The 18,054-nt window shown below is 37.1% G+C and overlaps 1 protein-coding gene across 2 annotated transcripts in view; it reads left to right on the top strand.

Moving 5' to 3' along the window:
• BMP5 (bone morphogenetic protein 5) overlaps positions 1-10,285 on the top strand; it is a 118,371-nt gene extending 108,086 nt beyond the window's left edge. The window contains exons 5-7 of one of the 2 annotated variants that reach the window (XM_036867737.1): positions 3,063-3,139; positions 4,451-4,567; positions 8,325-10,285. In XM_036867737.1, coding sequence (XP_036723632.1) covers positions 3,063-3,139; positions 4,451-4,567; positions 8,325-8,474 — 344 coding nt within the window. In that variant the 3' untranslated portion in view covers positions 8,475-10,285. The remainder of the gene's footprint in view (positions 1-3,062; positions 3,140-4,450; positions 4,568-8,324) is intronic. The other variant, XM_036867736.1, reaches the window with a different exon arrangement.
• The last annotated feature ends 7,769 nt before the right edge of the window (positions 10,286-18,054 follow it).

The following is an 18,054-nucleotide window of genomic DNA, read 5'->3' as shown; positions in this document are numbered from 1 at the left end:
AGATATAAATCTAATTTCTTTGCCTTTCCTCCCACAGGTTATTCTGCCAACCATTTAGTAAACCTAACTGCAGACTTTGCTGGTTTGGGTACAACGTTTATTCAGTATCCATTCATTTTTATTTCTGACATACTAAGCATATGGTCCTAATGCTCTATGAAATCAGACTCTTGGAATGAGATTCGGTTATAAATTTATTGCTCGTTACCTTTATGTGATGTTACATTATATACATCACTGAGCCTGCATGAAAAGCTGCATAGATGGAACAGATCTATTTTGACTTTTGAGTTTGACTTTCTTTCTTTTTTTATAAACATGGAATTCAAATAACCTTAGACATAGTTTATGGCTTTTCAGATATACTTGAATGTGTTATTGGCTATAAGGTCTTTATTCACATTCCATGCCTTTCATTAAGACAAGGATAAATGAATAAATATTCCCATGATTGTCTGACGCAGGGTTCGGCAAAGTAAGGCCTAAGAGTCAAATCCAGCCATCGCCTGTTTTTGTACCGCCCAATTGCTAACAATGGTTTTTACATTTTTAGATGTGTGAAAAAGACTCGAAATAGAATAATACTTTGTTTCACTCAGAAATTATATGAAATTGAAATTTTAGGATCCATAAGCAAAATTTTATTGGAATATAGCCGTATCCGTCCATTCACATACTATCTACGGCAGCTATTATGCTACTGGGGCAGAGTTGAGTCACTGAGAGGGGGGACCTTGTAGCCTGAAACATATACTATCTGTCCTTTTCAAGAAAACGTTTGCTGGTCCCTGGTCTAATGCATAGCTGACTTTATTTTTTAAAAATTCTAAATATCAAGAACTTTATGAAGTCAAACTAATACCAGGATTAGTTATTCCTTTTCCCTAAAAATGATGCAGGGTTCAAACTTATCCATTTCATGGTATTATACTTATTATTACAGTACCCTTGCTTATTGCCTGGACAAACTTAACTCCTTTTGCTATTTCAATTAAGAGAAAAGTTTACCCAAAGAAGAAGAATGCTAAGTTTCAAATAAATTCCCTTTTCTCCATTTTCTGTCATTATCTATATATTTAATGTGTTTTAATGAAGGTAATTGCACACAGGAATAACTCCGATCTAGAAGTAAAAGAGTCTCTGTGTTCAAATTTAATCATCATCTTGTTTTCTAGACTCACATTAAATAAATAATTAGTTGAAGTCACTGTGAAAGGCAGACGACAGGGCCCGTTAAGACAGGCCTCTTGGATCTTTGATGTGCCTACATTTTCTTAGAGGTTGAGGATAATTAAACTGGAAGGTGACAGCCTTAAGACAGGCTGCTCTTCATAGTGAACTGCTACATTGATTTACAAGAGACAACTGTCAGAGTGAAAGTAGCATTTATTCCTACATGAAAACATTAGCTGTCTTCTTTGAAAATAAATTATTTTGTGGCTCTCATCACCCTAAATTTTTTCCTGTTTCATTTTTTTGTGTTAGAAATAATTAAAATGGGTTAGCTTTTTGAATATAATTTATATAAAGTATGAATAAACCCCAGAGACAATAATATAGAGAGATTTTCTGTGATGTTCTGTGTTTCTGCAGTGTTTTACTTTATTCCAGATGCAATTGGGGATTCTCTATTCTTAATTCCTTTAATCAGTTATCAAAGGTTATGGGTTTTTCAGATTGTATTCCAAAATAAGTCCTGGAAATCATGTATTTTCTTTGCTACAAGTCATTTCTGGAATATCCTGAGGAATTCATTCTTCGATTCCTCAAATATTTATTGAGTACCTACTGTGTGCCAGGCCCTGTTCCTGAGATTTGGGGTATATCAGAGCACCAAATGGGACCAAACAAGATTTTTACCCTTGGGGAGCTGACATTCTAGAAGGAGGAAACAGGCAAGAACCAAAGTACATGATAAACAAGTAAATGGCGTAGTATATTAAGAGATGATCAGCAAAATGGATAAAAAAAAATCAGAGCAAGGGGGGAGAGAAATATTGGAGTGGGAGTTGGGATCTGAAATAGGGTAGTCAGTGAAGGCCTTTTTGACAAGATGATGCTTAAGCGAAGGACTGAAGAAGCTCTGAGACTTAGATAAGTAGATATCCAGGGGAAGAGCATTGCAGGGAAGGGGGGTGGAGTGAGATTGAAGACCCTAAGGTGGGAGAAAGCGGACCTGTGTGCAAAACAGCAAGGAGACGACATGGCCTGATATGGGAACCACGGTGGGACTTTTTGCTGGAGCGTGACATAATTGAGCTGACTCTTGGCTGCTTTGATATGGGGGTGGGTTGGGGCAGGGCAGAGCAGGAGGAATAGCAGTGAGGATGTGGCAGTAATTCAGGAGAGAGATGGTGCTGGTTTGGACCAGAACCCATCATGGAGGTGGTGAGGGTGGATGAATTTTGAATGTATTTGAAGGTGAAATGTGTAAGGATTTCCTGACAGATTGGATGTGGAGGTGAGAGATAAAATGAGTATGTTTTGACTCCAGTTTTTGTGTTTGTTTGTTTTGCCTGGGAAGTTGCTATTAGTCCTCTATAGGTGGAACTAGTTTGGGGGTGAGGGGGGAGGCAATCAGAAGCTCCACTTTGGGTATCCTGAGTTTGAGATATTTATTAAGATAAAATCAACTCTGTAGCATCCCAGTTGGTCCTCTCCCAGTGTCTGTCTCATGGAAGCATAAAACAAAGTGTTGTTTGAATATTAATATACATGAATATAGTAAGCACCACTGTAGTTTGAGTGAATTAATGAAAGAGGCATTCATTGAGTGCCAGTTATCAGGCTGTTCACCATCACCACACAAAGGATACAACCTGATCCTTGTTGAAACTTCTCAAGGTAATTGGTGTGTCTTCATTTTACAGAAGAAAACATTCAAGGCTAGGGACTTGCTTGAGAGTTCACATGGCTAGTAAGTGGCTTTCACTTTGAGATTCAAATTCATGTTTCACAACTTCAAATACAGCCTCCTTTTGATTTTATCAGTGAACTCACAAAAGAAATATTAGTATACCTGACAGACTGCCGTTTGTTGAAAATCTGATTTTTATCTTCAGACTATAACACAAGTGAACAAAAACAAGCCTGTAAGAAACATGAACTCTACGTGAGTTTCCGGGATCTGGGATGGCAGGTAAGAATGGTCAACCAACTTGGTTGCTTCTTTTCTGCTTTATTATCAATCCTGAATTACTCGGAATCTTTGTCAGTAATTTTTCCTATACAGTAACAAATTATTTTTGACGTGACTATTCAGTATATTGATTATCCACATCATTTTTATTTCTCCATTATCCTTTCACCATTGAAATATAACAGAGTTTATGGTTAAAAAAAAAAAAATTACGCTGAAGAAGAAATATACCCTTAGAGAGTGAAAAAAAAAAATCCTGTTCTTTAAATATCCCCAAATTTTCATTTTAATACCCATTTTTCAGATTAACTCAAGCAATTTCCATTTGCCTCCTATGGTCCGAAACTATTGGTATAAGAAATAGAATCCTTGACTATGTCTCTGTCATAAGGTAGATCTGCAGAAAAAAAATTTTTTCTTGTACTTAAAAATCTTATTACTTTCTTTTACATCTGCTTCACAAACAGGGTGAGAAGGAGGATTTAACCAAAATAATTTTTAATGGTTCTCTGTTGAAATAGTTTAAATTGGATTGCTTAGATTACATTATTCCATTACATTGGATCCTCAGAATATGAGCTATTATATTGAGAAATAATATGAACAAGTAAGCATTTTCAAATTTATGATAAACCTTCTACATGCATTGTTCAATAATTTTACATCTGTGACAAGTTTTACATCTCTGGAAAAAAAATCAGGGCCACCATTATAAGTGCCAACTTTTTAGCTTCCTAAAATTTTTCACATACAGTGCTCAGGAATTTTCTCCAATTCATTTCTTTTAAAGAGACTATAAAGTTAACACATGAATGGAAAGAAAAATAGGACAAGGAACAAATCTTACAGCTTAGGAGCTTGTCAAGCTTCTAAAGCAGAATGAGTTAGTAAGAAGTAATGAGAATTATCTCAATTAAGTTTATTCTTCTTTTCCTTTCTGGTTCACTTGAACTTTCCAGAGTTCATCATTTCCTGTTTAAACAATATTTAGAATACTATTTCATGATTAAGGCTTTATTCATGAATACATGAGTTAATACAGGCTATGAATATCTTACATAGTGACCTCTTGGGAGAATTACAGAGGACAATTTCTTGTGAAAATATTTATACTTTTGTTGTAAACTTTAACTTAACCATAAATTAAGGGCTTGGGGGAGGCTGTCCTATTAGAGTAATTGTTGACCAAGAAAGAGAAACCGATCCAGATTATATTATATTATATTAATTATATTTGAGTATTCTTTAAGAATTGTTTTCTGTGTTTTTATTTTGGTAATATTATTTCTTCTTCTCTTCTTGTGCATTTAGGACTGGATTATAGCGCCAGAAGGATATGCTGCATTTTATTGTGATGGAGAATGTTCTTTTCCACTCAATGCCCATATGAATGCCACCAACCATGCCATAGTTCACAGACTCTGGTATGCTTTCTTTTTTTGCAGGATGGAAGTGGATTATGATGCAAACTTCCTATAAGTTATTTCAAAGGAAAACATCCATTTATAGTTAGAAAATGCATTTTCTTCTCTTCTCAAACTCCTAAAGTAAATGATTGTGCAAAGTAACAATTGTGGATATAGTCAGGAAATTCAGGCTGGCCTAAAGAATAATTCTGATTCCAGAATGGGGAAGGATTCAGCGAGGAAAAACTGGAGTTATCACATAAAGTGGTCATTGGTGCACTGATTTCTTCACTAGACAATATGACTAACCGCACAGGCACTGTTTTCTAACCTAACAATTCATTAGCAGTCATTGCAAAGCATTGAATGACAGTCATACTGAATTTCATCTGAGGGTTTTTTCTCTCATTATTTAAGAATGTTCTATAACATACTTTGGTATTATGGAAGCTCTTCAATGTATTATAGAGTATAAGTAGAAGACTGGTTTCTATTTTTTGATACTTTTTTTCTTTATAATCTTTAAGGTGGAAATTAGCCTTCCTTTTGTCCCTTCCACACTTAGGAATATAACAGTGACTTAATCTCTAATAATCTAGACTTATTTTTGTGAAAAAGATAATGAAATGTTTATTTCACCATCTCTAAATGGTCGTACTGTATCTAATGAGCTCATGAAAACCCTTGAGAGTCTGACATGCCTGCCTTACGGTGTGTGACTTGATATGTGGGGTGAGGGGAGGTCAGCCTCTGGAAGACTTCAGAGGGAGAGGCTTCTAGAAGATGCATAGCCTATGTGATGTGATCCCACATTAAAGTTTGGGTTCATAGGAACATTTCAACTAAAAGTAATTAGGACAGAAGGAAGGGAACACATTATTTTAGAATCAAGACAATGATGGGAGTGGGAGTTTACTTGGTGGATGCAGTAGGAGAGCAGGAGCTATTAGAAGAACATCTGTCTTGTGGATGAGGCTTGTTTATGAGCAACAGAAAGAGTAACTATTAGAATTTGTGAGGAGTTAACTCTTCAGAAGGTTACCTTTTTTCACAATTAATTTACAATTTAAAGCTGATGGAAATAACATCCCAGTTTCCTTATGAATAAAGAACTGTACATATACATTGACAGATTAAATCATTTGACTTGATGCTTTGCTGGCATCCTTTCTGACCTCAAGGTACTACAGGATAGCTTAGACACCAAAGATACATATCTATGGCAAGTATAGTATAGATATTGTCAAAAACTTTTAGAAATAACTTTGGATTAGAGAGGAAATAGAGAAATAAAACAAATATATATTTTTAAAGGTAGTCATTATAATATTATTTTCCCCCCAAGTTTGAAGATATGCATTTATTTCAGAATACATCACATAAAATTATCAGGTTGCTTTTAATAATGAATGGAAAACAATTTGCTCATGTTTATCCTTCCCCAACACTGATTTTTCCACCCTAGATTTCTTTGATATATCATACCCAGAAAACCCATACATCTAGGGAGAAACTCTTATTTCCTCCTTGATAACAAAATTTATATTGATTTAAAGAAAACCTTAGTTTGCTATGGCTCTTATTTCACTGTCTAAAGTGAAGAACCAGAGTCTAAATTCCAGCCAGCAGGTTCGCTCATGCTTGCTTTGATGTTGCCAATGCCATAGAAATATTCTTCTTTTTATTGATTCTTGACCAATAAAGTTGCCATATGCAAAATAGAGTAAATTCCTGGGGGTATTTTAAATTCTCATATTCCTTCATCTTTGCTATCTATAAATATAAGCACTTCTTGATATAGGATATCATTACTGGGGGATGGGGAGCAAGTAGCAGGTATGTGATACAAGGAAGGGTATATTGTATTCAAACTTCCTCCAGGAAAAGAATGTCTGTGGAGTCCAGCCTTCTCTTCTTCTGTATAAGAATTCACATTCTGAAATGTGAGTCATCTGAAAACCAATCGCAGAGAGAGGAACGCTGCTGTCTCACACCTGAAAGGAAGAGCCCTGGTCACTGTCTTTCTGTCCAGTTGCAGCAGAACAGCCACTATTAGCCTATAGAGAAATGCCACTTAATTTCCCAGCAGTTAGGCTCTTTGTACTGTCAATGCCTTAGAGAGCTTTCTGTGTTTCCTTAGATATGCATCCAAGTTCCCTCAGGCTATACAATGCTTATGTATCGAAAAAACTCTTTGTCAAATACCCCCCATCTCTCTCTTTTTTTCTTTTTTAAAAAATATATAATTATATACTGTCAGCTCTTAGGACTGTAGTCTAGAAGGCAGCGTCTAAAAACAAACATTTTTTAAAACTCTGACACAGACTTGGAACAGGACCCTGGTCTGTATCACTGTCCTGGGATGTGGAGCATAAAGTCATCCCAGAACTTTAAGGGATGTGGGAAGTTTGGTGGGTTTGTTTTTTTTTTTTTATTCCCCCTGGCATTGTACACTCTCTACGTTTGTCCTGTGAAGGACATGAAACAAGAAGACAGACGTGTTTGTTGTTAAAGGAGAGCAGGTTTGTGACAAATATGTTTGAGAAATGATTGAAGAACAATCCCATTTTTTCAGAGTGATGGCTTGGTGAGGCGGTCCTTGAAGCAGGGGGTTATCCATCACGGGTGTGAGAGTTGAAGACGATAAAGCCGAGGAGGGTTGCAGGCTGCATCTGAAATTGGGAGAAACCATCCAGCTTGCAGTTTTGTGAGGTCTTAGGAAATTTCACATCCGTGTCCGATCACCTCATTTTTCCTGCTGTGTCTGTCCATAAGCAGGGCTCCTATATCATTTCAGCCAGGAGGTTGTGCAGCCAAGACTCTAAGAGCTGTATTTTCTCTTTGTAGATCCCTAAGGACTCTGCAGTGGGACTTCCCATAAACTCCTCTGGGGGAAGGGCCGGGGGCGGCAGAGGTGGGTGGGAAATGGGGTAGTGTTCTGGCTCCTTCCTTGATTATTGAACATCAGAGGCAAACCTGCCAGTCTGATCAAAGTGAGAACAAACCCTTTACTTAAGCATTTCACTGTCCATATATAGCTACCTTTTCAGGCTTTGGTGGGGAAGATGGATATTTAATTTTTAAATATCTAGGCTCCTTGCTTCTGCTTTAGCTTAGCCTGCTTTTTGGCACTTGTCTAGGGAGAAAGCAAGTCAAAGGATGTTACAATCTGGCCAATTTGATAAAAAATTATGGGGAGAATAGTTGAAATCATTGCTTTAAAGCAAGTATTGGATTTTACCTGGAATTTATTTTGCTGTGATTTGTATGCTTCCTTTACCATGGAAAATGAAGAATTGGCACAGCTTTTAATTGATTTATTGTTTAGTTATCCTTTCAAAAGTAATTCTTAGATTCACATCTTTCTACAGTGCAGTGGTATGGCTTCATTGATTTTGCATTTAGAACTTCTGTATTTCTCATGAAGTAAATAGAAGTGGTCGTTTTAACCAAAACCAACCCAGTGCTAGTTGCCATGTTCTTTCCCCCAGGAAAATTTCCACTGAATATTCCATAGAGGGAGTTTTCCTTCCTTGGTAGAATATTTTTTAAAGTGCCAACATGTAATTAGAACTGGTGGGTCGAGTCTAGGTGTTAATACTTAAGAATACATCCTTCACTACCAGCCCTACCCCACCCTGCCATGGAACATAAACAGAAGAAAGGGAGGTAGCTTAAGGGGGTGCTGATAGTCAGTGATAAAACGAGAATATTACTTTCAAGCTGCAGACAAAATGTCTATCTTAATTCTTAAAGAACAAAATGTTTTTCCCCCCCAGGTTCATCTGATGTTTCCTGACCATGTACCAAAGCCTTGCTGCGCGCCAACCAAATTAAACGCCATCTCTGTGTTGTACTTTGATGACAGCTCCAATGTCATTTTGAAAAAATACAGAAATATGGTAGTGCGTTCGTGTGGCTGCCACTAATATTAGATAATAATGGTAATAAGAAAAAGGTCTGTATTAAGGTTTATGACTACAATAAAAAGTATCCTTTCAGATAAAAGGGGAACTTCATAAAATTAGTCTGGCTCATTTCATCTCTCTAACCTATGTACAATATCATGTATATAGTCACTTTTATTTATTTAAAGGTATATATTCTCCTTTGTGGATGCCTTTTCAATAAAATGTATTTTATAGGTCACTGCATTATGCAATAGATCTCCCAGTCTAACTTTCAATAGGATATGCTGAGTCCAATTCCATTTCAACATTTTTTAATGTATTACACTTTTTATATAATTTTCTGAAATTAGACAGAACTCCTTTGACTTTTAAGTATTGTTGAAGGAAACTGAATGCATTTGGTTAGGCTGTGCCAATGAAAACTCTGATAGGATATTTATTTAGAAATAAAACTTAACAAAATAACCACCCCAAACAAAAATTCTTGGAGGAACACAATTTTTCTTTGAGAGTTTCTGCTTCGTTAGATAAAGTGAAATGTTGAACTGGATTTGAATAAATAAATGGGAGGCAGAACACAGAAGCTGAAAGGTTGCGCATAATTGTTATAACTATTTGCTTGAACAGAATTGGTGTAACTGTAGGAAAGCGTTCCCTCTTGGCTCGTGGGTTGTAAATTTTTCAAAGAGCTCAAAGCTTCAGGAATTCTGTGGAGACAGACTTGAGCCTGTGTTCATAACTTTCCAAGTTAACACTAAAAAAGCATAGTACAACCTTCTTACCTCAAATAAATCATGTCTGCCTATTATCTAGAACACTACTGCTGCAGACTTTTTTTCAGATTTAAAAACAGTCCAAAATAAAGAAACATTTACATGTGCTCCCCTACCCTCCCCACAGACAAGAGTCACCACATGCATAAAATATACCTGAGCAAAGAGGCCGACAGAGCCATTTTCTGTAGCTCTATTTTGTAACTGAGTTTGCTGATTGATGGGATGCAAGGGATTTTATTTAGGGTAAAAGCACTGAAACTCAACTGGAGGAAATTACCCCAAATCCCAGAAAGGCTTTGACAGAATTGCCATTTTGAAAGAACAGCTGAAATCCATTTTGCATATCTTGGAGAATGAGCTCATTGAAAACCTTATTTTGGAGGGGGATTTTGTAAACCTTCCTCCAAGCACAAGTAATTCCAAATGGGAAGGTTCTGTTGTGTGTATGTGCATGTGTGTTCTTCCCTCTGAAATTAATTTATTTTCTCTCCCTGTTTCTCTCTCTGCCTTTTAAGGCTTGTCTTTAACCCACTGACTTTTGGAAGAATGACATTTAGTCGATAACTTGCTATTTATGTGGGCTCCACGGCTAGGATTATTTACAGTTCATCTAAAATATTCATAAAGCACCATTTATTAATCACCCTTTTGGACTTTTTAAGTAAAATTTGTATCAGAAATAGCTTAAAAATGTTATGGGTTTGTTCGTGATTCAGGAATATTGCAATGTAGTTTTAAAATACAGTTTATCTTAAAGTAAATTTGATAATAACTCTATTTGGGGTACATTAAGTAATATATTTTTGAATTAATGGTATACCATTATAAGAATAAGAAACGAAAGTCTATTATATTATTCTTTAAATATGCTGTTTAAATATATTTCTATGTTTTAAAATGCATTAAACTTGTGATGCTAGTTTTTACTGTGCTTCTTGATTTGGCTCTTTTTTTTTAAGAGGGATACGAAATGTCATAAATTGAGACTATAAGCATATCAGATGTAAAATGTTTGTGGATTACATGTTTTTAATTGCCAAAACTAGTTTTTGTGCTGTTGATAAATAACTCACTATTAAATGAGCAAAGCAACCATCCATGAATTAAATATTTTCTTGATCTGTTCAAACAACAAAGAAATTTTTATTTTTTCTTTTTTTGTTTTTGTTTTCTTTTCCTTTTTCTTTCTTTCTTTCTTTTTTCTTTTTTCTTTTTGGCCATGATATGTGGCTTGCAGGATCTTATTTCCTCAACCAGGGATAGAATTTGTGCCCCCTGCAGTGGAAGCATGGAGTCCCAACCACTGGACCGTTAGGGAATTCCCCAAAGAAATTTTTAAAATAGCAAAAATATGATAAGGATGGGAAATTACCTTACTTATTCTCTTTCATTTAAAAAGGGAGATATTTAGCATTAGTATTTTCACATTTATAGATATATATATATATATATGTATATATAGTGTGTATGTATATATATACACATATATGTGCACATATGGCCTGTTACATTATTCTCAAATAACTATTATAGTAAATTCTTAGTATTACTTTGAATACTCAAGCTATTACCAGAAATCAGAATAATTTGACCTATTTTAACAGGATCCAAACTCTTCAGTTCTTTTCAGCTAGTTATGTATTAGCTTCTTTGTCTGTATGTTTTAAATTTTTCTCCTTTATAGGTATTTTGCTTTGTAAAGGGGTCCTAATCCTTTTTGAAGTTAGAAGGGCATCAATCACAGATACTCATGTTCTTTAAAACTAAGGCAAATATAAATTGTCTGCATTGAAGAAAGAAAACACAAAAAAGAAAATGCAAAATTATTTTTTTCTCAAGTAAAGAATTGTCATTTTATAATCCTTGTATCACCATCATTAGGTCTGAGCCAGTGCCTACTGGCTACTGTACAGTCTGGCAAACTTCATTTCTCAAGACATTTACAGTGAATGATTAGCTTACTCTATAGCTCCATTCAAGGCAGAAGAAATCCTCATTCCCAAACACAGGTCACTGTCTCATAACCATTCAATCAACTGCTCAATGGATCATACAGTCTTGCTCTCAGATTACCTGCTTTTCTATGTTTTTCCTTTTGCAGTTTTTTTTGTGTGTGTGTGTTGGGGGGTGGCCAGAACTTTTTGAAGTTACAAGTGAAGATGCCTTTGATGATAAAGTGGATACATCGCTAAGTATACATCTATACATCTGAATTTTATCAAGTTTGGTTAAGATCATAACTGGAGAAAAAGTAGGAAAGTAACAATCAATGCTAGAATTTATTTTTATGTATGCAGAAAAGTGACACTCTATCCAAGTTAGCAATTTTAAAAAAGCCAAGGTTCTGCAAAAATCACTTCCAAGTCTCTTGCCATATTTGTTAGAAGCTGTTTGAAAGATGGGGATTTCAAAGACAGGAGAACCTGGATCAGATACAGTCTTTAAAATTACACAGAAACTTCAGACTTTTAAAAACATGCACTTTAACCTTTGCATCTTAGTTTCAACTTTACAGAGGCAGCTAGCCTCCAATCAGTGGGGAGAGGATGGGGAGACACAATTCAGCCTCAAATCCTGTGGCTTATATATAGGAGGGTAAGAGAGGAAACACTGCAAAAATAGCCTCCTCACTAAGCATCTGGAAACAGGACCTACGCTGATGGTTCAGTGGGTTGTGGTCAGTGTTTTCTTCCCAGCTCATTGTGACTACATGGTGAAATACAATAGAACCGACCTAAAAAAACTACAGTGCTTGTCATCCTGCAGATACCTATAGGAAAAGCCCAAACTAGGAAAATAATTTTCTACCTTGAGCCACAGGCCAATTAAGATGTCTTCACTTATGTATCTTTATACTTTCTTCATTAAAACACACAATACCTACACACTTATAAATAAGTGTATTTATTTAAATAAAACACATATACTCACATACTTATAAAGATGTATTGTTTTAAAGAAGAGAGAATAAAAACATGAATACAAAATCTTTTAAATGAACCCATAGAACTTCTGGGAAAGAAAAATATAATACTTAATTTAAACTTTATGGGATATGTTATGGGAAAAGTAGTGAGCTGAAAGACAGATCTGAAGGAATTATCTGGAAGGCAGCTTTGATACAGATAAAGTGATAGAAAGTCAAAAAGAACTTAAAGTAAACTGAGTAGTAACATCCATTTAATCTATATTCCAGAGAATTGGGAACAATTTTGGGGTAAACATGTGACTTTTCAATCAAAGCTGGCTTCTCAACTTGGAAGGCAGTGAACAGGTAATCACTATCCTCAAATTGCTCAGAAAAAATAGCTGTCATTTGGAATTCTTTACCCAGCAAAACTATTTCAAACATTAGGGCAAAAGAAAAACATTCTCAGGCAAAGAAAAATGAGAGAGAATTTACCACCAATGGCAAAGCCACTGCTAAAGGTTTACCTCAGGAAGAGCCAAAACTAACCCCCAAAGGAAATGTATACAAATATGATGAACAAGAAAATAGTAAACATGGGGATAGATTAAGATAAAAATGTCTAATAATTGTGGTTTATAAGAGCAAGATAGTTAAATGGCATTCAATAGGGTTAACTACAGCAAAATACAGTACAACTATAGAATGTATTATGGAAGGTGGATGGTCAGAAATATATGTTCGTATTTTACTTAATAATGATTAAGTTAGACTATTAACTACAGAACACAATGCATATTTTGAACCAGGGTTGGCAAACTCTTTCGGTAAAAAATGTGATAATAAATATTTAAGGCTCTGTGTTTCTGTTGCAACTACCCACCTCTGCTACTGCAGTGTGAAAGCAGCCATTCACCATATGTACACTAATATGTGTGCATCTGTTCCAATAAAACTTTATTTACAAAAACAGGTTGTGGGTAGGATTTGGCCCATGGGCTGTAGTATGCTGACATCTATTCTAAACCAGTAGAGGGAATAATTGCAATGTGGTAAAATGTAATCAATTCAACAAGATAAAAAAAGAGAAAAGGATAAAAAGAAACATAGCAAAAAGGAAGTATTGCATATAATAATATGATAGAACTATATCTGACTTGGTCATATGGTATTAAATGTAAATGGACTAAAAAGATCCCTATTACCAGATTGGATTTAAAATACTAACTTCAACAACTAGTCACATTCTGTTCAAAAGAGGCACACCTAAAACTTAAAAACACAGGAAGGTTGAAAGTAAAATGAAGGTAAACATATATCAGGCAATACCCACAACAGCAAAACTGGATTAATCATATTAAGCCATTTCTAGGGAAATGAGGGTCAAAACATATCAATAAAACTGGTAATCACTATTGTCATTTCTAGGCTTTGATGTAAGACATAGGATTCCATTTCAGAGCCATACAAAGTAAAAATTGATAGAATTTCAAGGAGAAATTAAAAGCGTACCTTTTTAGTGAGAGGTTTGAGCAAACCTCTCTCATTAACTGACAGATTAAGAGAAAAATGATCAGTGAAGATAGAGCAAATATGCCCATTTAACAAACATTAATTAATTAACATGTAGAGAACATTGAAGAATACACATTATTTTCCAGCAAATATGGAAAATGTATGAAAATCGATCATTTCACCCAACTTCAAAAACTAAGGTTGCTAATTCGAACCACTTTGGTGACAAGAATATGTGGGCATATTGGAAGAATTTATTTCTCCCTTGTCTTTCTTGAGATATGCAAATAAATAATGAACAGAGTGCATCCTTTAGAAAGATTGCATCTGTGGGGATAGAGCGCTTCCTTTTAAATATAAGGACATACTGTTAGATTAATAATTGTTTTTCTGGGTTTTTATCCACCACTAAATTCCTTTAGAAGTATGGGAAACACATACTATACTTTGGTTTCCTCCATTCTTCAAATTATGGTGTATTACTGTGTATTTTTTTAAGCTAGAAGTTTCTACAAAAGGTTAGATAATTGTAACAAATTATTTTAGGAAATGAGGTAAGAGAAATAAAATGGTAATTAAAACACAAAATTTTAAAAAAAGGACATACTGTTGTTGCCTATTCAATTTTTGGCAAGTCTTCTCATAAAATGGTTTCTAGAATGGCTTTTAAAATTGCCTGTTTAAAATTAATAAACAAAAAAATGATTTTACTTTGGCATATAATATTATTTCTTAATGTTATTAAGACTGGTCACTTGAAAACTACTTGTCTTTGAGATGAAGGTCTACAATACTCAACAACACTTGTTGATGTCAGTAAGCCTGTCTAAGGTGTCCTACTTAGGATATGAAATAAAGCATAAGGAAATGAACAAGCAATTCTCCAAAGATGTTGTGAAAAAAAGGAAAAATATTTGAAAAATCTTGGCTATTGAACATAATGGATCCAATGAATCTCATCTCATACAAACCTCCTAGTGTTATTACTAAGTCAAAATAAATAAGTACTTTTTGTATCCCCAGTACGTGAACACAGCTTCCTGACCTTGATAACATTTTTTTCATTCCCGGGGAATGCCCTCCCTCAGTTCTGCCTGGTGATATTCTACCTATTCCTGGAGGCCCTTCTCATGTGCTACTTCCCTCAAAAAGACCAAATACACCAAACCAGATGTGTTTGATCCCTCTAATAAGCCACCACAGCCCTCTTGCTTCTGAGACATGTTTCCCATTATGCCGGCTACTATAGCTATTTGGAAAAACCTTCTACATTGTAAGATGAAGAAATTTACCATATACACTCATTTATTAATTCCTTAAAAATTATCATAAAGATATTCTTGGAGCTGATGTTCTAGAAATGATTTGGAAATGACTAGCTTAATGTATTACTTTAATGGGAAACAGCAAACATAAAAACAATACTGTCAAAATTGAGATAGAAGGGACTAGATTCCTTATTTTATTTATTTTATTAAAAATTTTTTTTGACCATACCAAGCAGCATCAGGGTTCTTAGGTCCCTGACCAGGGATCAAACCCATGCCCTCTGCAGTGGGAGCGTGGAGTCTTAACCACTGGATGGCCAGGGAAGCCCCGAGATTCCTTATTTTAAATGAATGTCCCCCAAATATCTTTCACTTTAGGGCATTCCATTCTAATCTCCATTTCATTAAGGTTTTTGTTTTTGTTTGTTTGTTTTTCCTGAGGTTTTATCTTGTTCTTTTGTTTGGAACATATTCCTCTATTTCTTCATTTTGCTTGACTTGCTGTGTTGGTTTCTATGCATTAGGTGAAACAGCCCCCCTCTCTCAGTCTTGTAGGGTTGGCCTTGAGAAGATGATGAACCTCATTGTTCAGCCCTGCCCTAGCTCTTGGCCAGCTCTCAAACTTTTGTGATTGTCCAAGCAGCCTATTTTACTTGAATAGCTCCCAATAGTTGAAGGTGTGCCAAGACAGTCAGTGTTCTAAAGGGGAGGATCTCAGTCAGCACTTAAATTCAGGCTGATTGGCAGTTTGACCCTCAGGCAGCAGCTTTTAAGTGATGCAAATATACAAGGTCCGGTGGGACCAGAAGCATAAACCCTGCTCAGGGTCAGGAGATCTAGAGGTGTCCCCTGACAACTGTTGCAAAAATCGGGGCTCCATAGGAATGTGTAAGCTCCTTTCTGGAAGTGAGCTGCACTGAGGCAGAGGGAGAGTGCAAAGCTGGCATTAACCAGCCCACCTTCACTGAGGGCACCCTGTAGCCTCTAGATGTGTGTTGAACCTGAAGCTTGCCCCTCGGGTTAAACTCCAAGACAAGCAAGTCATCCTCTTTCAGAGAAAGGCTGGGGATGTGTTTCAGGCTGCTGTCTGTGCAGTGCCCTGGGGTGGTAGTTGGCCAAAAACTCTCTCCTGATTGTTACAGCCCTGTGGGACTCAGGAACACAAGGCCCCCTGGGCACCAGAGCCAGATGATGCAGACATGTCCCCTGGGGGCAGCTGCAAAATTCAGGGCAGCAGACATATACTAGCTCCCCTCCAAGAGATGCTGGTGCTCTGAAGCAGGGCAGCCTATGTAAAGTTGGTACCCACCCTCCGAGTTCTCAGGAAATGTTTACTGTCAGCCTTTAGATGTGTGTTTCATTAGAAGCCTGCCCCTCAGGCTGCAGCTACGACGATAAGATGACAATGTCTCAGGCTGTTGTCTGTGCAGTGCCCTGGGATGGCAGCCAGCCAAGAACTGTCTCTCCATCGTCACTGTCCCCTGGGACCCAGGAAAGCAAGCCCCCCATGGCCTCCAGAGCCAGGTGATCAAAGGGCATCCCCTGGGTGGCAGCCACAGACACCAGTCACCAGATGTAAAAACTGGGGCACCAGACATAGGAGATACTGGTCCTCTGGAGGATGTGGACGGGGTGCCCATTGGATGGAGGCAGAGGCAGAGTGCAAAGACGGCCCTCAATGAAAAAAGGGGAAAAAAAGTAAAAGGAAGAAGAAAAAAGGAAGAAAAAGAAAGAAAAAGAATAAAAAAGGAAGAAAAACAGAGAAAAAAAGGTAAAAGAAAAGAATTAAAAGAAAAAAAAGAGAGAGAGATGGCCCCTGCTGGCTAATCCAGGCAGAGGGGGGAGGGGTAGCTGGAAGATGTGCCCCCTGACCTCCATCCTGGAGGGTCTCAGCGGTCCCCAGCCCTCAGACCAGTGCTTTAAAATGAGCAAATGGGGGTCTCTTGCATCAAGTCCCGGGCGGTTTTCTAGGGCTGCCTCTGCTGGGCGGCAAGCCTTGTGCAGTCGGGAGGAGGCGTCTTCAGCTCATGACAGGCCATGGGTTTCGTGCAGGAACCACTTAGTTTTTAAAGCCCATGTTCTGCAGGCTCCTCTCTCAGGTACTGGTTGTGGGGAAGGATGCTTTGCTCCTGGGGAAGCCCGGGAGTGAGCTCCCGGCCAACTGCGGGTCCCTGCGCCTGGGGTGGATTCACGGAGAGACTGTCCCAGCCTTTCCTACTCCCTTCCGGGGGGTTTCCCTCTCGTTTGCCCCATGTGAAGGGGTCTCTTCACCAGTTTTTAGGTCTTTTTCAGAGGACATTGTTCCTATATAGCTGTAGATTCAGCGCGCCCCTGGGAGGAGGTGAGTTCAGGATCTTACCCATCACGGTATTGAACTGGAATCTCTAATTCTACTCTGGATAAAACAAGGAGCATAATGGGGCCCACAGGATGATTACTTCTCAATTATAGGAGGAAAAAAGCCTCTGTAAGGCAGGAAGTGCTACTGCCTCATTCCTATAGAGAAAATACAGAAGGGAGCACAGAGACAAGAGAAGTGATTTCTGTAGCATCTTTGGGAAGAGCAGTCCAGGGTCTTTCTCCTATGAACATGGCCTGGATAAGGGGAAGGAAGGGGAGATCACTTACTGAGCTTCAGCCGAGGCTGGATTGCACCAAGTCGTTGAGAGTTTGATTTGGGACATGTTAATTTCTGAAGGAAAGGTCCAGAGACTCGTTAGAAACAGGCGTCCTGAGATTACAGAAGAGGTCCTGGCCAGACATACAAATCCATAAGTCATCAACATGTGATGGTGTTTAAAACCACATGATCAGTGAGGTCACCACTGCAGATAGAGATGACAGTGAATGACACTGCAGTGAATGACAACCCTTCCTCACTTTCTTACCCACAGCTCATTCACGATGAGGTCTACCTGTGAGAAACAGGTATTGACATGAAGACAATCATGGTTCTGCTCCCATCTGCCAGGGGGCTTTATGAATCACCTTATCTCTGTTTACTGAGAAAAGTCAATTAGAACTCCCTATAATTTACGCAGAAAATAAAATGTAAGTATTAATGTACTAAACATATTTATATAACTTTTGTCATAATAATTTTTGCTGTGCATTTGAAAGAGTCCAAGGAA

The sequence above is a fragment of the Balaenoptera musculus genome, chromosome 11, assembly GCF_009873245.2.
Source record: "Balaenoptera musculus isolate JJ_BM4_2016_0621 chromosome 11, mBalMus1.pri.v3, whole genome shotgun sequence".
Classification (NCBI taxonomy): domain Eukaryota; kingdom Metazoa; phylum Chordata; class Mammalia; order Artiodactyla; family Balaenopteridae; genus Balaenoptera; species Balaenoptera musculus.
Note: the sequence above shows the minus strand (reverse complement) of the source record. Positions and strands in the feature narration are given on the sequence as shown.